The 25,546-nt window shown below is 42.9% G+C and overlaps 1 protein-coding gene across 4 annotated transcripts in view; it reads right to left on the bottom strand.

Moving 5' to 3' along the window:
- The window catches only part of KDM4B (lysine demethylase 4B), a 91,682-nt gene that overhangs the window by 58,672 nt on the left and 7,464 nt on the right, over window positions 1–25,546 (bottom strand). For all 4 annotated transcript variants that reach the window (XM_063358094.1, XM_063358095.1, XM_063358096.1 and 1 more), the window contains exons 2-5: window positions 19,716–19,866; window positions 17,407–17,582; window positions 16,479–16,593; window positions 14,204–14,397 (exon numbers count right to left, since the gene is read on the bottom strand). In XM_063358094.1, coding sequence (XP_063214164.1) covers window positions 14,204–14,397; window positions 16,479–16,593; window positions 17,407–17,582; window positions 19,716–19,844 — 614 coding nt within the window. In that variant the 5' untranslated portion in view covers window positions 19,845–19,866. The remainder of the gene's footprint in view (window positions 1–14,203; window positions 14,398–16,478; window positions 16,594–17,406; window positions 17,583–19,715; window positions 19,867–25,546) is intronic.

Below are 25,546 nucleotides of genomic sequence, written 5' to 3'. Positions count from 1 at the left end.
TACATAAAGATAGGCAATAAAGAAGGAATTTGGGCTGCTATTTAAAACCCATAAGAGAAACAGAAGCTTCTGCGAGGATCGCACAGATTGAGCTACCTCAATCTAGACAGAAAATGATTGATTACAAGGTAGACTAACAATGTAGGCGACACGGAAAGGTTAGAAATTGCTGCAATCAAAGGAGTACTGTTATTGAGCGCAGAAACAGACACCAAGGGCTGGCTTTTGTGTAGGACCCTACGGGGCCATCCTCCTGCTCTCGCCATGAAAAACGGCCAGGCACTTCTTGGGGACGAAAATCCTTGAGAGAGGGGAGCATCAAAACGCTGTCATTCCGTACGATTCGCTACCACACCTCTCGCACCAACAGGCTGGGGCTCAGATCAACAGCAAAACATCCAGAATTCCAGAGACAACTGACAAAATTACACATGTTAAAGCATATCCGATAATTTCTTTCTCTATATGCATGACTTAGAATAATTTCAGATATTTTTTTTCCCACCAAATAGTATGTTTATTTTCCTTTAGTACCTCAGCCCAAATACTAACTGTAGTAGGTTTCCTCTAGAAAAATATCCCCAAAATTCCACCCTACTAAAATCTTTAAAAAAAAAAAAAAAAAAAATCAAAACGCATGTAAAACGACTTCCCTTCTCTGCCCCGTTCAGATCACAGCACAAATGCATTCCACAAAGACAAGGGAAGAGAAGAAAAAAAAAATCTCAAAACCAAGCAAATTACCACTTTTATATTAAAAAAGACTACAGTATCCCCGAACTGGGCCGTGTCGAGACTATCAGACTGAGAACTGCTCGACGCTTCACTGCTGGTGACAGAGGCCGTTTGGCGACATCCCCCTGCCCAGACAAGACTGAACTAGGCGCACGGCGGGACCCGCTTCAACCCAGCCCTGAACAGACACCTCCTTTTAACCACAGCAAAGACAGAGCAGGGATTTTCCATTGCCCCAAACAACGTCAACTAAAGAGAAGTGACGGTGGCAGCATAAATATTTTAACAACCCTTGTTAAGAACCACCTTTTTACAGCCCAGTTCTGCTTCAGAGAAACCATCTGCAGCAGCCACCAGGAAACACAGCAGTGCCCAGAACACCGACCTTCAAGTGCAGAATTCGTCCCTTCTGGTTCAACCTGGCTCCCCAGTAAAAGCGAACTCTACTGACATAGTGCTCAACCAGCAACTGTTTTAAGATATATCAAACTGCCAAGAAACTGGGCTTGCAAACACACCAAGAGACTAATGCCTCAAGGACGTACTTCCAAGGGTCAGCCTTGCAGTGGTTGACCAAGACAAAGTGCCGAGCTTAACCTGAAAACCTGCCACTCAGCGATTTGCTGGATTACAGCATGACTAACGTCTTTGGCTGCTTCGCCAGGGAACACAAGATTTACAAAACAGGGGAAAAAAAATTTCAAGATAAAAAAAGAGTTCCAGCCATATGACTCAAATGTCATCGTACCCTAAAGTCAACAATCTGAAAGTAATACACTGATCCCGTTAAATTACCTTTTTCTACTCTTTCTACCAAAACAAGAGAAGGTCCCTGAAATGGATTAAGTATCACTTCTACAGATACGGAACTTACTGTTCTACGTGAAAGACTTTCAGCTTCCAACCTCGTTTCGTGAAACCTAATTCCAGCATTTCTGATCTCTACTTCCACGTGATTTTCTGAGTTCTTGAGTATCCTGCAAAGCTGATTCCCGCTGTAATTACCAGACATCAGGGTCACAGGTCCAGAGGGTATCAAAGCTACACTGGGTTAGACAATCATTTCCCCACAGTCGTAGTTTGCTTTTGTTAACATAAGTTTAACTGGACAGTCCCCTTTTCATCCTTAACACAAAAGAAAGATCCTTCCTATTTTCCATAAAGGATACCATTAATAGTGTAATTTTCTTGGTGTTTTGTTTATTCCCCTGGAATGGCTTGATGGATGCGGATAATTATCAGACTATAAAAGCCAGCAAATGTGCTATTTTCTATCGCTCTAAATCATCAAACAAATAAAGTGTGAAACAGCATTTTTGAATACAATTTTCCCCTCTAATGGCTTAGAATTATTACCAGGAACAATGAAAATAAATAAGCAAATGTCTTGTGAGTTAAGAATTAGATGAGTGTGTCAGTAAAAAAGAGCAGACAGGCCACGCCGGGATGCAAGGACCAGTTTAGAACCCATTCAGAGATGGCATAACGGGGAATTCACTATGGCAGCGACACTTTCCAGCACCAGGTGCTCTTCAGGGAGTCTCCAGCCTAGCTCAGATCTGTCCTCACTGCTGCGTCTTCAAAGGGGGTGCAATTCAGTCTTGTCTTCTTGGTCACTGAAAGCTATTAAAAACTTTATCCCTAACAAAGGCAATCCTCCGCTGGTTTCTCTCCACTGAAGAACCACCATTCTCACCTGAAGCTATCCCCGGCTTTGGCAGAGGACCAGACTGTCCTGTCCCTCAGTTCAACCTCCCCCAAAGCTTCCAAGACCTTTTCTTCCTACATTTGTCACACGCACATGAATTTTTGATAGTTCCAACACCTTTCCTCCCCACCTCATTACACGTCAGCCTCTCCTTGCACCCACACAGGGCAATTAGCAGTGATTAGATTACTAAATCTCATGCACCCACTCTCTACTAGAGACTGGCCACCATGGGCAGGAGGATCAACCACGAGGCTTCGGAAATGTCACTTCAGCCCGATTCATGTGAGAAGGTAAGAAAGTTAATTTCACAGTGTCTGCACAGGGTCTGGACAAACAGGCCCCATGCAGTTTAACAAGCTATAATTACCGAAATAAGGAACAGAAACAAAAAGAGAACAGCACATTTAAAATGCCTAAGACCACGTGTCAAGCTGAGGGTTAGTTGTCTGTCTTCAAAGCAGATTTAGTTGTGCCAAGAATACTGACCCTTTGAAGATGCAAATGCCAACCTATTCTCAGCCATGACAGGCAGAATAAAAAGCTATTATTTCAATCTCTGTAAGACAAAGTGTGTCCATAAATGCATAATCTGAACCCTGACCTTCAACATCTTTAGCCCCCATGACAGCAGCGAAGCCTCCAAAGAAAACCTCTAAGTCTATCAAGAATATTTATCACCCAATAAAAGCCGTTAAGAACTACCACTACATACAGGGTAGTCCCTCATTTGCAAAATTCATATCCTGCTTCGAAGGCCTGTTTTTTCTACAAAATGAAACACTTATAATGCTACAGCTTCTAGCAATGTCAAAGCAAAGCTCAGAGCAACAAAAGTAGTTTTTTCCACGGTATTTTTAAGCTGTTTTGCAGCTTGGGTGAAAAGAAAGGCATATCAACAAGAAGACTGGATCGCTCCTTCGTCGATAGCGCTGCCATCTCCCACCCTTTCGTGGTCACCTTTCCTCCATGTTTAACCCCCCTTCATCCCTCTCTCCCTCCCAGTTTGTTAAAAGACAGAAATCAACTCCCTTTCTACTCCTCATCAATATCTGAGGTTACCCTGCAGTGAATTTGCTGCGAAGTATCCAGTTTCCCTTCTCAAGATCACCGTTTGGAAAGGAAAATCTCCAGCCTCCCTCCTCTGTCCCCTCCTGTTGCGGCTCCTTTACATCAAGAATGCAAACACGTGCTCCCGAGATAAGATCGCACATGGATCTGAGAGCTCCTTGTTCCTAGGAAAGAACCTTTATCGAGTGTCTGCAGTTTTATCTTTAATGGATCATTTTACAGGACAATAGATGATGGAATTCAGCATCTTTAACCAGCAGTGTCAATGATTTCAAATAATGACATTTTTATTGAAATACACATAGGGAGAAAGATAAACACAGAGGCCGGGGAGTATCTGCTCAAAAAGCCATAATAAGGAGTAAATAGGTAATGACAGAGCAAGATTACAACCACACAAACACACCAAATCAACCTGTCTTCTAAAGCTCGGAGAAAAACGAGCTCTGCAGACAGCTGCTCAAACACAATCCTTCGGGAACCAGCACAGGAAGAAAATCAGGACAAAACCTGCTCCGAAAGGGCCTGCCTCACAGTAAGCACTCCCAGCACTTACACCACGGAGCCCATTTCACTGGATAAAAACCTCTTTTCCATGTGCATAGCTGCCTAATTACCAACCCCATTGCCAAGCACAATATGAAGAAATGGTAAGCAATTTTGCTGCTAAGAGAACAGTAAGCAAGATGAGAAACTTCCTCCTTCCCTTAAGAAACTAAAGCGTGTGCAATTGCAAACTCTCTGTTTGTTTTCCAGTAACATTGTGCAGAGTATCTCCAGTCCTTCTGGAGCTGGGATCAAATCCTTATGGATTGACTGTTGGAAGATGCGAGTCAAACCTAACTTGTGCCAATCGCATATTGCTAAAAGACTCTTTAACCCTTAAAGTTGCCATGAGCTTGAAATAGTGTTAAAGAGGCATTAGTTTCAAGACAGCAGCTTTTTAAAGTTTGTATTTCAACGCAATATGAATTTTCAAGAGGAACACCTGTACTTGTAACTACAAGATTTGCCCAAAACAACCAAGGAATTGGCTACTTTCACATTGCTTCATTAACCCAAAACTCAATGAATACAAAAAGGAGATTTTTCCAGAACTCAAATGCAATTTTTAAATACTGTTTTAAAACGTAGAGTTTAACATGAACAGCCATCTGCTCTTGGAAGGACTATCAACGTACCAGCCCAGTAAGCTTCAGAGCAACAAATGCCAGGCACAAAGCACAAAATTACAAATCACATTGGAGCAACTCTCCTTCCACACATACAAAATAAACCCATAGTCTGCTTCTGCACGCGGTGAATGAGCAGTATGAAGGGGGTACTTTACTAAGAAAAGGTGTTTGGGGAAAAACATTATAAAATTATTTATTCATTCAGTTTGGCCAAGAAGATAATTACTATACAATTCAACAGAGATGAATGACTACAATATTCATTCCGTCACCATTCTCCCTTATTTGTTTTGAAGAACCTGCTCCCATCAGACTTATTTCCCAAAACTGGTAATCAGATTATTAATTACTGGTTGTTTTTTGTAGTGGATGCTGTACTAATATAAAGAAAAGCGAAGATTATGCTTTGAAGACCTTATATTCCAAAAAAAATACCTCAATGCAACTCCAGAAACAAGGAGAAGAAAGGTAACCAGGGGAGACCACAGATGTTCCTGCCTTGTACCAACTGGCCTGCGAGAGCTGCCTCCTTTACCGGGTACGAGCACACGGACGCTCCTGCTCACTGCTCTTGGAAAGAAATAGGGGTAATTGCCTACAGCAGAACAAAAGAAATCTGCTCACTAGCCCTCAAAGATCTCTTTGGATTAGGAAATCCCTTGCGCTAGAGGTGCAATGCCTCTACACACACACGATTTTCTTTTTTGAGAAAAAAAAAACCAAACAAACATTGCAAAGGTTTAATGCTCCTCATCCATCATGCTGCATTGTTTCAAACTACAGCTCCTACCTTGAAGCTAGCGCCTATGCTCTTGTCAGCATCAAAGCCAGAAGTGTTATCGCTAAGATTTGATAAAGATCAGTGACACAGTTTGTAAAGCTTCCTTTATTTCTTCTACTTGATCTCCTTTGTCATGTTGATTGGCCAGTTAGAAATGAAGTGGATAGAAACCCAGCATATACACCACTTAGAACATTAACTAAGTTAACAATTGCACAGCACTCAGACCACGCAGAGTGCTATTTAAGTACTGTCATTACTATAGGCTTCTGTTATTTTAAACTACACTTGTGCTGCACTTGGCATCACCCAACGTCAATTTTCTCTGCTGAGTAAAGAAAAAATCGCCACCGATTTCTGCCAATGTGTTAACAAAATGTGAATAAAGACAAAGCTCTGCAGTACCACTGTTGGTTCCTTCTGGTCCTTCCAGCCCCTGCTTTCAGCGCCATGCCAGGCTCATTCTCCCACAGGGCCCAAGTCAGATCGAGCTGAAAGAGTTATATGAAGCATGGAAGCACATCTCCCTCCCATCTTGTCTCAGTGGCAGAGTGCACTGTTCAAAAGCCTCAGTTATTAAAACCAATCTGTGATCCTGTCAGACTTCCACAGATCTTCATTTCAAATCAGGCCTGAGCTTTGAGCAGACACTTTCAAAACGCAAGAATGAGTTGCAGCAAGAGCCTTCCTTGGATCAAAGACAGGCTTCTCTCAATCCAGACTGGGACTACTGAGCTGTGATGAATTATTAGTGCTGGCGGAAACAGCAGTACATGCATTAAACACCGGCACTGGAGCAGGAGCCCACTTGAAGACACTGCTGTAAAGATGAGGATGTGATCACAGATCAGCATTACCACCTTCCGAGATCGTTACGGAAAGGTACGAAGACTAACCATAGACGGGAAGGATCTCCACTTTGCTCGCTTAGGTACAAGTCACAAGCCCGCCTCTAAGAGTCTAAACAGGCCCAGTAAAGATGGACATAAACTGCAGAGACCGAAAACTAAAATGGCAGCAAAGTGCGCGCTAACACCGCGTCTTCTGCAGTGGATTTAGACGACAATAAGAAACAGAAAGAGAAGAGGACTTTGGAGGGGGAAGTCCATGCACAGCACAGAGCTGAGAGGAAGGAGGAAGGAGACGGAATGGGTACAAGCAGCCATCTGGCTGCCTGAGGTCTTTTCATCTGTTTTCTTACAGAACAACGCTCCCTCCTCGGACAAGTTCCGTAGTTGATCCCATCAGTCCAAAAGTCTGGCTTGATCTGTGTACGCCCGTTCTCTCAAAGTTAGATAGATGAGGGTGAACAAAGAAAGGCAACACATGAATCCTACCTCCCCAGAATACCGTGCCTCCTCTGCATTGGAAAAACTATCTTCTAATAACCTGTCTGCAACAGCATAATAAAACACAACAAAAATCTAAGTCTATTAAAAAGAAAAATCTCCACTATTCCAATTGCAGGCACCTGATTGGGAAGATAATCCGCATAACACAACTTAGAGCTCGTAACTCTTCATATAGTTTGGTTTGATGACTTAACCACATTAAAACTACTTCGGTCGCCCAAGATTCGGTCTCTCGACAACACGCCGAGCCCTTGGATTTTTACAGCAGACTATCAGCTAGCACGGCTCCCTCTCCAATGAGATTTACACCGTCCTTCACCCACAGCACCACCTCCCGGACGAACGGTGCCCCTCAGACCGAGGGGAGCCTGGAGGAAGGCTGCTTTGAATATTAGTAGTATTAGTGTGGTTTGTATTGATTAACTAATGACCGCGGTATATGAAGCTTGAAAGGCTGTATTAATAACTCACTGCTGCACTGCTCTCATTTATCAGTGAATTACAGGGGGATGCAACCCTGCATCTCAATATATCACTCCTTCCACGAATCTCAGAGCAAATCAACACGCACACGGATTCTCAATGCAGAAAGCCTATTCCAGAGCAGTTTTCACCTAACAGTTTTGGAAGAGGTAGGAGAGCGAAAAGCTGTTCTGCCTGGCCATACTTTATCTCACTTTCCTTCTATTTCTTTTAATGAATATCACCGTTCCTTCCTCTATCCCTTTTATCAACAGAAAAAGGTCTTGCTTTGCCAAATCTGCCTGAGAGCAAATGGTGTTGCAGTTAATCTATAAATCAACCATCACCATAAATTCTACTCTTTCGCCATCCAAAACTGCGGAGCTGTAAAACAGATTACTTGGGATAGCAGAGGCAGGAAGGAAATTTGTGAGCTACAAGGAGCCCATCACGGCCAAATGGCCTTCCCCTGCCCCTCCTTTCTCCCCCACTCCACCCCAACAAGCCTATAAATCTCTGCTGTCAGGAGCAGACCACGCAAACAGCAAATGGGTGCACACATTTAAGAGCAAGGCAACCTCACACACTTCGTGTGGAAGGATGATGCAGACCGTGGGGATCGAGGGAGGAAGGGCTGCAGAATCTTCTTCTGAATTCCCTCATGCCAAGAATTAGGAAAAGTAAACTCGGGAAAAAAATATTCTCTGTATGGAGGAAAAGGGAAAGTCATCGTGTAACAAATTCAGAGTCCTCAGTTTCCTCAAGGGCAAAACGTGTATGTGATTCCAGCTAATCTATCTTTAAGAAACTCACAGGATCTCCAGGGTGCAAAAGTTACAGAGATCCCAATAATCAAGACTTATAATCACATCTGATCAATTCAGCAATTCAACTGCCTTGTGCAGTGTCCCCTAAGGGAACGTAACAGTTAGAAGGCAATAAATGACGCAAGGGACAAGGGCCCTTCCCCCCTGCTGCCGTACAATTCAGTATCAAACGTTAAACCCAGCTGCTTTAAATGAGATTACACCAAGCTCGCAACAAACTGCAGCATATGTGAGAGCGTGTTAAGGCAGAGAGATGGTGCAGAATGCCACATGGGGAAATGGGGATAAGGACCCGGCATCCCGCACTGAAAATGAAGAAGGAGAGAAGCTGAAAGAGTTAAGCTCCACGACTGTATTAGGTCATTTTCCTTCTCCAAGATAGTTTTCCAGGGATTAACATTTTCTATCCTGGGGGGAGGACAGCAAAAGAGTTCCGACTAAGAGAGCTGCAGTGCTCCCTGAGACAACAATGAGAAATAAAATCAGCAGTGAGATCCTCTGCACTCACGTATCTGCAGCTGCTTTACTATATTCTTTTAGCCAAGAATAAAGAGGGCTCCTTTTCCAGTCCTCTCCCAGGTGAGCAATCATGTCTTGCTTTAAATCTCCCCATCACAACACCGTTAGAAAATGTGAGGTTTCCCTGTCGATGGTGGCGTCAGTAACAGATACTACAAATTCATAAATTGTAGATGTTACAAGCAAGTCCTCCCGTGGCCTTGTGCTCCTCAGTTCCTACAGGGAGACGTACCCTACGCTGGGAACCTCGCTAGACACCCAGGCGAGAGAAAGCAGACATTCTAAAACACTTTAACCAACAAAGTTCTCGGGTAACTCTATGTACTTTCAAGTAAGCAGTGTTAAGACTTCTACAAGAGAGAATTCCAGAAGTGTTTTTTAAATTGTAATTGTATCTGTGAGCAGTGCTTCCAACTAATCATATTATTTTAAAGTTCCATTGGTAATTTGTCCTTAATTCCACATAAACTGCTGTTCTGGCATAAAGCGTACTTTGTGATATCAAAGTCAAACAGATTAGGCATGATCCACTTTCAGCAAGGGAATGTTTTGGAGAGGAGACCATGTAACTTAAAAGCTAAAGCTGGCTCCCTATTTTAATTAAAGGGGATTAAACATCCATCATGATAAGGAAACAGGGACATTTTATAAAATCAGTTACCATCCTCGGTGTCACTCTGATTTAACACCTGCAGCTTCTGAGGGAAAGAATAGTGTAACGTCCCATTAGTACTTACAGAAGGTATATTAGATATTGTTGCTCTACAGCAAGATCAGCCACAAAATATCTGAGAAAAATAATCTTATTGCCCAGCCAGGTGTTACAGTGTTGACAAAACAAGATGGAGACGTTACACCTCCAAAGTGTATCCACCAAATTCACATTACCCACATTTTAAGTTTCCTTTGGCACTTCCCTACCCCAGGAAGCCCTCGAGGCCGGTACTGCACATTTTTATAGAGATGAAACGAAGCGAAGGTGGAGTAGCTCAGTGTATAAAAATATGCTTTTGAAATTGCAAGGGCCGAGACACACACGTTCCTCAATACAATGCCGCAGTAACCATGGAGTATTAGGCTTGGCATTCGGTTTTGTTGCTTCTGTCATTATAAAAATCAGTCTTCGTTTGACAATACGCTCAATTTCAGATTTCAGCATATGAATGTATCAGGTAATTATACATAATATGTATAATTGATACAGTAAAAACTCCTACCACAAGAGGTTTAATATAGGGCTGCAAAATGAAATACATTCAAACTTTTGAAAAACCTGAAGACAGATTATGAAAAGGTTGTAATTAAACTACTAATGGGAGATGGCCATTTTATTGTAATTTGAGAAACAAGCAAGCGACGGCTGCGCCCAGCAGCTCCCCACCTGAGAAACGGCTCAACAGGAGGTCACGCAGCAGCTCCAGCTGCCGGCACCGTCGGTGGGAAGCGCCCGCACCTCCCGTGCGACCTCCTCAGCCCGTCAGAACGATTTCCCAGTTACAAACAATGACAGAGCAACCACAATGTGGACCAGATGCATACGCCTGAGAAAGGGCGCAGCAGAAACGATGATCATCTTCAACAGCAGGCACGTGTAACCCGAAAGGGGCAGCGTGGGTATCTTTGCAGCAGCAGTCGTTATGGCTGAAGACATAAACAGTGCTCATTCTTCTAGGTGCAACAAGACAGAATTTAAGAAATAAATGCGTTGCAATCTGCAGGCACAGATAAATCTTTTAATGAGACTGGAAGCAGGAAAAAACACTGTCTTCCGTTATTACCCCCCTTCCTCTCCCTCATCACCAGATGACACTTTACTGCTCAAGAACCTCACTTAGAGCTGAACAATTTCTTAACCTGCATCGCCAGTGACACAACTCTGCGTAGACAACTCGCATTGCTGCAGCCTGTTCTGCTCTGCGTATGAGAAAGTGTTGGCAGCAGGACTTCTCTGCAGTGACAGAGACACACATTAATCAGGGAGTTGTATGACCCAGCAGATGCTCATTAGGTTGTACAAAGAAGCCATCTTCAGTTCTTGAGTCACAGACGTTTATTTTAACTGTAATCCCAACAGTCCTCAAAGCACCTGTTTTTTAAGAGGTATAACCCAAAATTCCAAAGACAGGAACAAAAGACACATGGAATAGTACTTCAGTAACGATCCTCCCTGATCCATGAGACAGATTCCTTTCTCAGCTTACCTTTGCCCACTGAGGTGGCTTCTCATGGCCTGAACATATCCTCCAGACCTCCCTGAGAAGGTACTCCACCTCTTCCACAGCAAACAAACATAGAGATTTCTTGCAGAACCCACTTGAACGAGGTCTGGGAGGTAACCTCAATCGGCCCGATTCCTTTCTCATCTTGCCTTCGTAAGGAAACAGCTGGTGGCTTCTCACCACTCCTATGCACTAAGCTAAGCAGGGCTTTGGTTGCATAGCCTGGATTAAAGTAGCCTAAGATAATTTATGGGAGACATGAAGAAAGAGTTATGGTTTTTAAACAGAAATTTTTGAAGCAGAATACTACCAATATGCACGGTCTCTGGTTTCACTATATAAATATCTGACAGCCAAACAATAACTCTGCCTCTTATTTTAGAGCTCAACCCCAAACTGGTAAGACTTCGTAACTCTCCACGCTGCTGCTATTCTCCGAGGTGCTTCTACGATGATCACTGTCAAAGAGTCTATAAAAAGGATGAAGGAAGCTGGGAAATTTCCACAGAGGTGGTGCCAGAAAAACAGAACCAACATTTTAGCCATGTTTGAGTAACGCCAGGCTGCACCACTGGAATTTCATCACTGAAGTCCAAGAGCTCCCCCAGCTGAGCTCTGGGGTGACTGCAAGCACAACCAGAAGACGGGCAATCGCTTGGGTGCCTGGAAAGTTCCAGGTCTGCTCAAAGGGATGTTCAGATTTACTCCTCAGAAGTCAATGCTTGTTCACAAAAAGAGCTTGAGAACTCATTAACAGAAGCTGTCACGGTGAAGAACAAGGAAGAAATGTCTTGGGCAAGTGGCATACTCTTGCCTGATGCTTAAGGGAACAGCAGGGAGCCCAGCCAAACCAGCAGTGGCGTTCTGTCACAATACATCTAGTTTTGTGTTACACACTGTCATCTGTATAAGAAAACTCAACTGAATAGGAAAACGCTTTGCCCAAAACACGGTCTGTCCTTAAAATCCTCATTTTCCCCAAACCGTGGAAGGTTTACACAACAAGTTACTATAAAGAACTACACAAACACTGAATGTCTGGATAAAAATACTCCCCTCCTTTTTAAGTGGAAGTACCATTAAAAAAACCCAAACTCACAGAGAACAAACAAACAAACCAAAAACCAACCAGGTGCAGAGCGTGTTCCTGCTTTGATTTTTAACCAGCAATACCTGAGCTCCTTTACAGATTTTATGATTTGTCTTCTCTATTCCAATTATAAGCACAACTGAAATCCCTTTTAGGGCAGTATTAGGTGTTCCCCAGCATCTCCCCCACATCCTCAAAAGATTTGACAGAAATAAAAGCTACCAAGAACTTCTAAGACCTGATATTTGCCAAATACCATTTTCCAGCTACAGTTTCCACTACTTTCTGATTCTGAACCTCTTCACACAAACATGCTACACAAAGGTGTTTTGGGTTTTACTGTTTGGAGGTTTGTTTTTTTGTTTCTCTACTATGCAATCTGTATTTCCCACAGAAACAACAGCAAACATAAGGACATAGGAAAAACCACTGTTTAGTGAAAGATGAGGCAACAGCTTCATACAATGAGTTTATCATCCTTATGATACACACAGTATGTGGATATCCACATATCTACAATTCCAAACCCTCCGAAAACCACCAAAAATCCCCTACCAAGCCCAACAAAACAAGAAACCCAAAACCAAACAACAGCATGAAGTTCCTAAGATGAATGCAAGAAGAAAAAAATTCTAGGTCAGGCTACAAATATTTCATGTATACTTGATTTGGCATCTGTTCTTTAACTTTTGCTCACAATGTGAGAGTTTGCAGAACAGCCATTACTTCCATGCTGTAACCAGCTTCTCTTTTCAAGGTAATCTCTTATTTCTACTTTTTTAAAGTGATAATCCTCTGTTCTGGGCTGGGAACAAAAAGAAAGCAGAAGACAGATGAGGCAGAACCGATTAACAGGCAGGCATGAACGGAGCGGTCAGACACAGCCATGATCACATGAATCTAACGCAAACCTCAGGTCTGATGCTCGTGCAGCCCTCAGAGCCGGCAACTCTCCTGTGCCAAGCCTGCCACCGCGCCAGCGAGACACCGGTTTGCTGGTGGTGACGGCACCGCAGGGGCAAAGGAAAGGAAGGGCTTTCCTGTGCTGGTGGCACCATCTACTGGAGACGGGGACCGAATAAAAATGGGTTTGATGAACCGCCTCTGAAGATAAGGGAAAACACTGACAGTATCTAAAATGAGAGCGTGTCACGTTTCATTCCTAATCCACAGATCTGTTTCTTGACATCAAGCTTGTTTAACAGAGGCATCATAAGAGATTCTGCAAAATCCTTGTGCATTTGCCTGAAAGAGGGAAACTAAGAAGCAGGTATGTTGGGGAAACAGATTTTCTAACATGTTGGAAAGATTTCAAAAATGAACATTAAGACTGTAACTGAGTGTTAGAGATTCAGCCCCTCCTTCCACTCCTTTTTGAGACTGTACAAGAACACTACACCCATTCATTACAGCCCCTTTGCTCTTGGTAGCTTTTATATGCCCGCAGGCACGAACAGCCTGGAGATACTCGGTGTCACTGGGGACTCGTATTGCAGAGAGATGGGAGGATCTTGTCTGCCACTGCCAGGGCACAATGACAGCAGCTTCACCGTGACATTTAAGCTCTCATTTGCACGCAAATGTCAATATTTATTAGTCACATCAAGATCTTCGGTAAAGTTCTGGGTTGCTAAGTCTCTCTGGTTATACTTTTAAATTGGAGACTCAGTAACTTATTCCAGATTTCCTAGCTTCTTAATTGCATTCTTATCTATTGATTATTTTTGTGGAAAGTTATTTCCAATCAGTCTAGACATTAATAGTGTTGAAAAATGCTTATTGTCATTCTAAGAATTGACCAAGAAAAAGTAACCCTTTGACCTACCTTTTCCCTGAAGTTGTAAGAATATCTACATATTTAAATAATGGAAATTTTAAATAACAGATGTTTCCAGCCTACAGCACAATGCAAGAATAACAGTCTTTCACTATTAAAGTGCATCTGAAGCACCCACACGTTGTCATCCCCACTTGCACTCCCCAATTAGTGGGACTGCTCTCCTGTGCGTTAGTTTTCAAAAAGCCCCAGGTGCTGAAATCTGGTTTTAACCATAATGTCAACACGTCTCCCTAAATCTGCTGCTTTTCTAGAAAGTCAGGAGTTAGGCCTCTGAGCACGACAGCACGAAAGAAAGTAAAATGGGAAGTGAGAGATTAGGTAAGCCTGATGGAATTAAGCAGACCTGAAGAAAAGTATATTGCAGTGGTTTCAAAGTAGAGGACAAAGGTACGTAGCCGCCATCTATTAGTACTCTGTCACTTACCAGGACTTTGGCTCCCCAAAATGCAAGTAGTTGATACTGTAGAGATCCATGTCCTCTGTGTGCCAGGCAAATGTTGTCTTCCACATCCCAAAGTAGAGGTAGGGAGTGTTTACGCCTTCTATGATAATGCCACACTCATGTTCCACCATGTCTAAGAGGGTGTTCAGATTGCCAATATTCCATTCTTCCACATCCTGCAATTCAAAAAGAAACGTTCTGTACTGGAACACACCAGGACTTGCTCTGGCAGAATAATAGCCCACGGCTTCCTTTCAGTGCCTCACAATGTGGATGTCCTACTGGTATCCGCATTAATTTCATTCCACCTGCTTCCAGAAGGCTTACTTTTAATGTTCATCCATAACCATGAAAAGGATGCATTACTACTACTTTGGGGCAAAGGGACTGATTACCAGCTTCTCACTAAATGTGTTCACTGAAGAGGCACTTGCACTATGTGATACTCGACCATTAAGTAACTGTTCTGCTGATAAACTTATATAAGATAAACTAAGGGTAAAGTACACGTCTCTCAATCACATGTTCCAGACGTTCTTCACCTGATGAATATGTACCAGCTCATGAGAAACACAAGACTTCAACGTGGCCCAAGTGGCAGAAGCCTCTACATCAGCTCAGTGCTTCAGGTAAAGAACGGGGAAGACAGTTTTGTTATTATCAATATTTAAACAGAAAGAGCAATAAAAAGGAGGTCTAAATCCGATAGTTGATTTTCTCTACTTCAATGTGAAATAGAGAAAGTCACATAAACTGGTGAAAATCTTTAACCTTGAGATTGCCTGAAGAAACCTCCAGAAGGACACAAACAGTCCCCTTCACACCCTTTTCCCCCGTGCACTTTACAGGCACGCGAGTAACCGACAGCAATCCCAGCTTCTGCTGCTCGCTGGAGAAACTGCAAGACAGTGAAACTCAAGCTGCTCAGTCTTGAAACTTTCTGAATCAACCTGACAAAACCCCCACAGGGGCAGGGAGGGAAGGGCTGAGGAAAGGAAGCAGCTGAGAAGCGAGAGGAAAAGGAGTGCGGAGGGAGAACGTTCTTCACAACTCTGACACCCCCAATGCTTGCAGCAACATCAGTAAGGGGACAATAGGAAATGTTCTTGAAGTCTGACTAGTAATTCAGTTATTTCATTTCTGCTAATAGGAACTTGAAGGAAATACACTGTATATCCAGTACATTGCAGAAGCTACTTCTTCTACAGCTTGCATTTGTGCCCGGGTATGTCACCTTCCCTGATCACACCACCGACAAGAACGCGACAGCCTCATCAAAGCACCAAATACTACGTATAACTTCCATGTCTGTGAAGGCCTCAGATATCTGTTTATTCTAATTAATTAAACCATACTGATAATAAAAAGGCACTTTCACACTAACACACAGTTTATACTGCAGACAATCGACAACACTCCAAAAAAAGGCCACTTTACTCTCAAAAGAAAACTACCGAGGAAGGGCACTGGTTTAGGTTAGCTGCCTAAGCAGAGTAAGAAGACAAACAGCCTTTTTCATTTACAGCAGAAGAAACCACAACAGAATTACTTTAAGCTTAGGATGCAATTTCAGCAAGGAAAAGCTTAAACAATTTGAATTGTAAAATAATTTAGCACACAGGTGCATTGTATCCTAATAAAGCTGCCTACAAAGAAAAAATCCAAATGCAAATATTTCAGTTGTGCTAAGAGTCAAAAAAAGTATTTTTGATGAAGCACCCAATTCCTTGAAATGCTGCTTTTTTCTGGCTTTCTAAGGTGCTTCAGCAGAAATCTCTATTTTATTCCCTTTAAAAAAAAAGAAAGAGGGGGGAAAAAAAAATCAAACCCTAACATGATAGAGATCTGGGTTCAGCAGCTTCCTTTTAATTTACCTGCACACCATCACGTATATCTGGGCACACCATTATGATACCAGTCCGGTCGTCTTTAACAATCTTTTCTGCAAGCTATATACAATTTTTGGCCACACACTTTGTAAGACCTCGCTTAAATCACTTTTATTTTTTTCATTTCTTTAGTAAAACTAAGCTTTTCACAGCTTCCATTGACTCTATTCTCCTGAATCTCTAGGGAAGGTGGGAAGTTTAGTCACGCTTTTGTAATGAGGGAAAAATAAAGACATTATTTGCCTTTTTTTTTTTTTTTTAAGGTTGCTAAATCAAATAAATCCTGAATTACTGTTCCTTAATGAGAAGAGTAATAAGTAAGTCAATATCCATATTTAAAATAAATAAAAAAGAAGCATTTCACTTACTGCATCATATAGCGAGCCACTGATATCAGCCCCATAAATTGGCGAGACAAATGTGAGATTCTTCCAGTACTTGCGTTCCAAGTCTTCAAAATCTTGATGGCGTGGAGTACAATACCTGATAAGAACGGGGAGAAGACAAGGAGGTAAGAAGTCCTAAGGAACCCTCATTGCAGACTGATAAACGACTGAAAAGAAGCATGCACTTCAAAGCAGGCACACTCAGGAGGTTACTGAAGGTGTGTTTCATTTTTAATTCTACTCAGATTCATATAATTTACTGCCTTTTAAATCTTTCTACAAAACCTCTTAATGCTTATCGACACATGGGATATGCACTTCTGTGAAGCACCAGATCCCCATCCTGAGGATGCCTGAGACGAAGTTAGTGCACAGGGAGCTGACGGCAGGTAAAGCACTCGTGGATACGCTGAATTCGCAATATTTCAAAGTCGACCCGTGATGTCAGTATTGCTTGTAGCAGTTGGCTTGTCCCAGCGACCTGAAGTGCTCTGCAAAGGTCCCAGTCACTTCGGGAGACACTCGTGTTATCAGTATTAGCTCAGGCACTCCAAGATACTTGAATTTCTATCTCAGCAATGGAACACATTTTCCAGAACAACCATTAATACACCAAGAGCTCTTCTCTGAGCCCCAAGCCATTCTTTTCAGGCAGATTCTTAGCCAAATACTGACTCTGAAGAATCTTTCTATACCAACTCTCAGAAAAAGATCTAAGACGCACCAAAAGCCGCCAAGTTACAAACTTGTTTGAGATTCTGGATGTAAGCTTTCAAGAAAAATCGGTTTCCTCCAAAATGCTTCTCATTTAACAAGACCGCATTTTCTTTTCAGCTTGTTTCTAGAAAGAAAGGCTTTCCACACACCTCCCCCATTCACAATGAAGGCACATCACTTAGCACCAACATACTTCTCACTGTTAGCCAGCCGCCGGTATTCTCCCACAGTCATGGGTTTCTTCTGTATATTATACTGGGTGAATAATCCCGACTGTCCAGTAACCACCTGCTGAATGGGAGCTGGGATAACCATGTCATCTATGTCGTCATAGGTTTTTCGGGGCTTCCATTCCTTGGGAGGAATCACCTGAAATTGGAATAAAAGAAAACCAAACTTCCATGTTCACAACAGGCAAACACGACTTCTACTGAAGGAAAAAAAACCCTGTTGAAGCGGAAGGTATTTCACCCGCTGCTGCAGGTTATCAGATGACATCCGCGTCTCGAATAACCAGTGCGTATGACAAGACACCTGCTCTGCATCTGCGGGACTGCAGGACTAGCTGACGCGGCCAGAGGGCCGACCGCCTGCCTGCTAGAGGTCCCTTCAGTCCAGTGTCACAGAAGGTGGCCAGTGATGATAAACAGAGATATAGTGATACCAAGGAACTACACTGCATGCCAGAAGGACTGCACATGCTCTCCCTCCGGAGTGGCGTTCCTCTCTCACCTACTATTCCACAAAGCTGCACGAAGACTCAGCTTTATCTTCCATCCCTACAACTCCATAACCTTTTACAGCAGTCTAAACCACTATTCCATCTAGAAGATCCCTTACACTAGGTTTCTTCGAGGCAGGTGTGTCTTTTTTGGTTTGTTTGTTTGGTGTTTTTTTTTTAACTACAAAGGCTCAAAATCCTGCTGCCTTATTGTGTTGATGTTTCTTCATTTGCAGGGGACACACTGGGGACCAACTCCCTAAATGAAAAGGGGTGAGGGATAGAAAAGAACAAAAGCAAACTGTGGGGAACTCGTCCAGAACTCTTTCCTCACTCTTGGAGGCTGTGCAAAATAAATGCTGCAAAGCAGGGCTGAATCTAGAAGAAGAAAGCTATAATTTTAAACAGAAGAGCTGCCAACAATTCTAGGCTCAAGATCAGAGAACAATCAGTAGGACATTCAGTGGGCATGTGGAATGAAAAAATAAAGTATCTGCTATCCAATTTGGTGTAAGGGTTAACAAAAAAAAGTTACGGGAACCGGAGGACAAGTTACTGATTTTTGTGGGCAATGGTTCTTCCAGGATATGATGAGCTCTACTTCCATTACAAGGCTCTGAACTGCAGTTGCAATAGAGACACAAAAATTAACTTGAAATGCTCAGATTTAGTCCTACGAATAATTTCTTTACAGCATCTGGAATTCACCAACAACCTTTATTAAAATAATCTACCCTAGCAGACTCATAGAATGTAATTGCTAGTACACTTGAGTGGACAAGGAAACATTTCAGAGAGAGCTTTTTATCAATACCCAGCTCTATTTAGAACTGTAATAAAAATAGTAATTGACCTATGTTTTAGAAGAAATAAGAATTATTTCATGCCTAACAGCTTTATTTCTCTGTTGTGCTTTATTAAGTCCTGCTAAATACCATACGTAACAACTACCTTGTCGGAACAAGTATCTCCCTCAGCCTATGGTGCAACACGACACGGCCACAGAAATACTCTTTCTAATCAGTTAGTCCTGATTTTTTCCAAGCAGTTGTCTGTCAAGTACTGGAATTTAGAAGTTTCACATGAAGAGTTCTCATCACGTTTCAGCAGTTTCAGTGGAAAGATGTGAATGGGAAGGAAGCAAAAAGATGCTTTAGAGCTGGCTGGAGAACTGGTTCCTGAAGGTCAAAAAGGCTTTCAGGTATTTTGGGAATCACACGTGCACAGAGGACACATTTGCAGGTCTAGATTCAAGTCAGCATAAGGTGGTAGCCCAGAACATAAAAAAGAGAAGAGTAAAAAGTCTTCCCAATTCATACAGATATGATTTAGCCCCTCTCCCCCATTAAAACCTATGCAGTCTCCAAAAGATTGATCCTTTACCCTACGCTCTGTGAGAGTTGGAAACCTCACACCTCCAGCCCATGTGGACCATGGCTACCACTATCTGTGCCCTCAGCTACAGAACCAGGACACGGAAATACCCTTAACCCATCTCCGCAAGGGCTGGAACATCCTTGTTTTCCAGTTAGGGATCAGGAAAAGACATCCTGCAAATAAAGACTTCTTTCACTCTTACAAAAGGCCTGCAACTCCTCTGCCTTTCCTCTCTTGCTAAACCAAAACAGAGATCGCAAGTACCGTTTTCAAATGCAGACTCTTGACTACATGAAAGCAAACTACTTCTGAGCGATGTAACTTCACAGGCACCTTACATAAAGCAGAGCCTCGGGAAGGCAGCCTGCGGGAAGCTTTCGGCTACCTAAGCCGGGGCAACTCACCTTGGCAAGCCCTGCTCGGTGAGCTCCTTGCGATTCCATGTAAGCGATGTACTTGCCAAAGTCCCGAAACTCCTCAAGGGTGGGACGAAAGGTCATGATCTTACAGCCAGGGTTCTGCTCCGACCCCATATTTCTAGTATGGTGGCAGCGCCTGAAGAGGGGAAACGAAAAGGGAGAAAGAAAGAAGTAGAAAAAAAATACTGGTTAAAAACCTTTGTTTCCTTTCTACGTGCTTTAATGAATTTCACAGAAAGGCATGGATATATTTTTCATTTTTCTCCCCTGTTCCCCCAAGAAAGTATTTTTAAGTACCATCCTCTAATGGATATTGAAGAGCTTCTGACCAAAAATCCACTTAGTCTATTTGTTAGTAGGGTCAAGTATCAGGGAACTCCCAACACCAGCTTCATCCGAGAGATCGGATGGGGCCTAAATATAGAGCACAGACTGAACTTCGCCCCCTCCATTCATCGCACGAAGCTGGAGCTCAGCAGAACAGCGGCCACCAACAACAGATTTCTCACTACCTTCAGCATCTATTCAGGGCATGTGTGGAACATGCATTCTCCACCAGAACGCTTCATCTTTTTCTGTATCTAGGTTCAAAAACTAACAGCTTTGGCCAAGGTTCTTTTTTTTATTTTCATGTGCTAGACTACATTAAAAATTATAAAATTAGGTTTTTTAAAATGTAACTTCACTACACTTTGTATTTGCAATGTGCATAGACAAAGGCTCAAACAATTCCTAAAAGAAATGCAGATGCACAATTTCAAAACAATGTGAAATTTCAATGTGAAAAGTAAAATTCTCAATTTATTTCGAAGTTTGCAGGGAAAAAAAAAACCAAAACAATTCAGGATGAAACCACAATTTTTAAAATGGACTTTTGTACAGCTATGCTGGGAACTTATACAGCAAACAACATATTTTAATGGCATTTCAGCTGCAAACATAACTACAAAAACATTCTCCATGTCAGAAAAGCAGCGACAGCACACACAATACGCCCAAGCGATCACGAGAGGGCAGTACGGGGCTTTTAAGGAATCAAAGGTGCAGCAACACTATGTCAAATGTGACTTCTAAATCACAAGCAAAGCATGTTTCGATTTAAATAGATTTTGAACTAGCCAAGAAGTATTCCAAATACTACTAAAAGTACTCTTTGTGTTAGGAAAAACAAAACAAAGCAGAGATGTGTTGCTATATCAGTGTTTCAATCAGTGAGCATGGCACAAAACTGACATTTCTCCAGCAGAGACAGCTGATACTCTCGCCTGCTCCTTTGATTTAAAACAGCATCATGCACTAACTTAGACAGACTCAACACCCACCTCGCCCAAGGCACCAAGGTTTCCTTTACAATTTTAACTGGGTAAAACATTTCTTTTTCATTTCAAAATCAAATTAACAGTTTTGACTTGACGTTCTAGAAAATTTCAGAAATTTTCAGAGTAACTTTTATGTAAAGTTTATTTCAACGCAGTGGTCTGCAAGTCCAAGTCCTTCCCCCCAAGGCAGTCTTTAAAGGAATTCCATGCACAAAATCGCAGCCTCTCGCATGCTCGTCCGTCCTCCAGCACCTGCCTGGTGCCTCCCCAGCCGCAGCATTACTGAAGGCGACGTCCAAAGAGCTCTTCCCAAGCCAGGAGCCAAAGATGCAAGGCACGCTCCGTAATAAAATCAAACTACAAACCCCAGTATTGCACAACATCCCAGAGCACTCCCTTCACCCCGACAGATACTTCTACCAACTGCGTTTCCAACAGAAATCGCTGCAGTCTTAAAACAAAAAGGCCCTTTGCCTTTAACCAGCCCCCCGCCATCTCCAGGCTGGCCTTGCTGGAAGAGATTTACAACTTTGCCATACAGAAAAAAAAATCTGCTATGTTTCAGGGTCAGCACTTTAAGATAAGAAACATACTTGATCTATACCCACAAGAACAATTTACTACATAAATGTTTTGCAGAAATACAAAAAAAGGAAACAGTATCTCCCGTCCCCGAGACAAACCACGGGAGATGATAAGCTCAGGGCATCCATCTGCCCAAGGTTTCCTCCAAGCTACTGAACAAAACATTGTTCACCACGAAAATCCTGGTAAAGAATCAAAAGAAAAAGAAAAGTGACTGTTGAGAAGTGGGACATAGACAGAAACCATCCCCAAACTTCTATTCCAACACAGTCGTACTGAAAATACTGCTGCTATTTTCAACCCGGGTCGAGAAATGCCGGGGAGGTTCAGCCCCGAGCCAGGCTCTGCAGCAGCATCGGCCCATCGGGGTGTCTGGCTCGGGGAAAGGAACTTGAATTCCGTCCTGAGGAGGATCCCTGCCAGCACCATCTGCTCCAGGGATGCCTTCCCAGTACCCGCAGCTTTACCCACAACCAGGGGAAAAAAAAAAAAAATAGTGAAAGCCAGGCTTTATCCCACCCTTTCCTCAAGATCACCTCCAGCAATTCCAATTTTTGTTCCCTGAACTGGGAGCAAATAGTCAAAACACATGTTCCAACAAGGGGGTGGGATCAAAAACTACTTCATGCAAAGTTTAATCAATTAATTAAAGGGTCTACCTGCCTCAAGTTCAGCACTCTGGAACTCTGTAGTGCAGAGACAGCAAAGCACAACAGATTTTTCTGTGTTTAATCCCATCTCTATATTCTAAGGAACATCTTAACACCTACCCTAGATAATGCTTGCTGCAAGGTATGTTTGTCTAACTAAACTAATTAAGCTATTACAAAAAAAATAGCTACGGAGCACACAGGAAAGGAGAATCAGTGTCCGAAGTCCCTGCCTTGTACGTGCTCCCCCTTACCAGTCCCAGGGAGCAAGAAGAGCTTTGGATGAAAAGAATTTTTTTCTTAACTACTTTGCACATAGCAGCACTAATGTATTTTGGATAAATAGTGGCAGTATTTACTGTCAACTCCTTCCCAGCTCCGGGTATCACAGAGGACGGCAGACAAGCGACATTAGCCCAGCTTCCCTGTGGGATTGGCAGGAGGCGGCCTGGATGAAACGGTGCTGTGACGAGCTCGCCAGCAGCGCTGGGGGTTTCACAGCAGAATCCGACCATTCTGAGAACACCGAAAGCATTTTGCTTTCATCCACGGCTCTGCTGTGCAGCAGGGAGGATGGCGACAACGTGAACAAACTCTTCTCTCTTCACTATTAACACTGAAAAGGATGATTTTTGCAGAAAGAGCCTAAGCCCCCTATTAGTTCTTGAAAAGAAGTTTTAGGGTATTTTTCTCAGCTGGGTGCATTCTGTTTCTTTGTAAGAGAGCGTAACAACCTGAAATATTATAACCTTCTAATTTGCAACCGCTGTAAGGAAACACTAAAACTTGTCTCCAGCGGGATGATCTCGGTGGACACAAAGAGCGCAGTTTTTCATTCCAGTGACTTTTACATGAGACTTTTCCCTCTAAAACTGATGTGAACCAAGACACTTTTGTGACTGAAATCCTACACCTGTTGATTGAAACCTTTGTATGGCAGAGAAAAAGCCCAAGAAACCCAGCCGAGATCAACCACTCGCGCTGGTGAAAGGACTTCCAGGATGGGGAATCCTTTCTCCAGGGACAGGCTTGGAACTTTCAAGTAGTTCCCTGCTGCTCCCGGGCTACTGATCTCAGAGGAGTGGATAATGCCAACTCATTCTCCTCCGCTTTTGAGTCGGGGGGGGGGTGACTTTGACTGAAGGTAGCAACTATTAGTGGCAACGAATCTGCCTTTAGGCACTAGCGCTGGAGCTAAATCCAGTACCTGCACCCAGGGCACACACGTCTGCAAACCAGTCCTGCCAGTCTGCTGTAAACCCTCCATTATCAATCCAGATCTGAACAGCAAAAACTCAGCAGAATTTACAACAGAAGACTCACTTTGTTTATCCAGCAATACTAGAAGACCATCTTTAATCTTGCTAAATAAAAAAATATGCTCTCTGGGATTATCAATTTCTTCGATAAACCAGAAGGTATGTACCTTCAGAGCCTTTTAAAGAAGGCACCAGGTCTAAAGGTGAACTTCTACCCAAGTGCTGGATGCCCTACCACCGTGTACATTACACTGTACACAACTGGCAAAACCCACTTTTAAACAACTTGCTGTCTCTCCAAAGGTGCAGTTCTCCACCATCAGCCCCACAAAAACTCCCACTAGCTTTTTCCCTAGAAGCCAGATAACCAAAATTCAGAAAGAGGAAGGAAAAGGCCCTTCAGAACATATGCCTAGAGCAAAAAAGGAGAAAGTAGGCGTTCAAAATCTGGTAGACAAAACCATTTCATGGAAGCCACAGGAAGCAAAAATCACTTTGTGAGAAGAGGATAGATGGCATCCACAGCGACTCCACAAGATTTCACTTGGTTTGTGCTGGAAGGGACTGAAAAGACACAAGAAAACATCCTCCCGAGCGCACCCTGCAACCTGATGCCAACTCTGAGCAGAAGATACACAGGTAGCCCAGGCGCACGGGTGGTGGCACACACGCTGGCACCGGTACTGCTCCCTGCCGAGGGAAAGAGAACCACGGCCATCAAAATTTCACAGAATAAACAAAGCGCTGGCCAACTGGCCGCAGTTCGAAGCAGGAGGAAATTTCACAGCAGTACCAACTTCGATAGCTACTGAGCTCCCATCCACAGCCATTTGTTCTTCTCCTGTGCCAAATATGATGATTTGTGGTGCCACGGTGCAAAATGATCAGGGAGCTGACTCTGGTTACACGGCTGTGCTTTAAAACAGGCGCGTAGCTGCAGTGGTGGGACTTTCACGGCAATAGTGCAAAGCCGCCATCTCAAACCGCAGCCTCAGCACGCGACAAAGCGAGTTTCAAACATCTGAAACAGTTATATGAAAAGTCTTAGCGGATGAAACTTCTCTAGAAGGCACACTTACAACAAATTCGCCTCCTACAACATAGTCTCTTTTCCCCAACCGGGAGAGCTTGTTATCTCCTACCGAAATTGGAGCTGGTACACGTCTAAAAATGGATCGAGGGTTACTGGTGCTCTTCAATCGCATTGCCCTTTTATTACAGAGCACTGAACCTAATAACTCTTAATCGAATCAATGCAGACAACAAACATCACCACACTTGTAACACCAGTAAAACTGCTGTTAGCAGTTGAGAAAATTAAGTTCCACAGCTCATTACACTAGGTAAGGACTGTGAATTATACACCCTTGCAGGAGATAGTGAGGACAATGCACGCCAACCCAAGGCAGGAAAGCTTAATAAGTCCCAGATACTGAGGAGGAAAAAAGAGGAGATATAATGAGAAGATCTAAATGAGGCACATCTAAATAGCTTAGATAATTGAAGACATAAAGAAGATGTATCCAGCACAAAGCACAAAAATCATTAATATATTACAAATTATTCATTTCAATGCTGAAAACAGCAGCTCACTCTTTGGGGAAGAAATTCTGAGTGCATTCTACTCCTGAGTGGAGGAAGCTGCTACCAGGCAAGTTATTTACTGTTTTAATACTTTAGAAAGATAAAGAGAGATGTCGTATCTTAAGCAAGGTTTTTAAATCACAACAACAAAATCTTAAAACCTCCCTTGCCCTCCATTTCATTATAACCCTCTGGATGCATCGGAGCGCAAAGAAAGCCTGGCAGCACTGCGTAACACAATGGGAAACCAAATATCAATGGTAACAAATTCTCTGTTTCAACACCCAAATTGTTCAACCTTCTCTCTTCTTGCCTTACCTGGCAATTTCCCATGAAAACTCATGTGTATTGCTCCAAATATATCTACTAAACCTCCCCTGTCCTTTCCATAATAACGACAAATAGAGAGGTTTGACTCA

Source organism: Chroicocephalus ridibundus, chromosome 22, assembly GCF_963924245.1.
Source record: "Chroicocephalus ridibundus chromosome 22, bChrRid1.1, whole genome shotgun sequence".
Lineage (NCBI taxonomy): Eukaryota > Metazoa > Chordata > Aves > Charadriiformes > Laridae > Chroicocephalus > Chroicocephalus ridibundus.
This window is presented reverse-complemented; position numbering and strand designations above follow the sequence as displayed.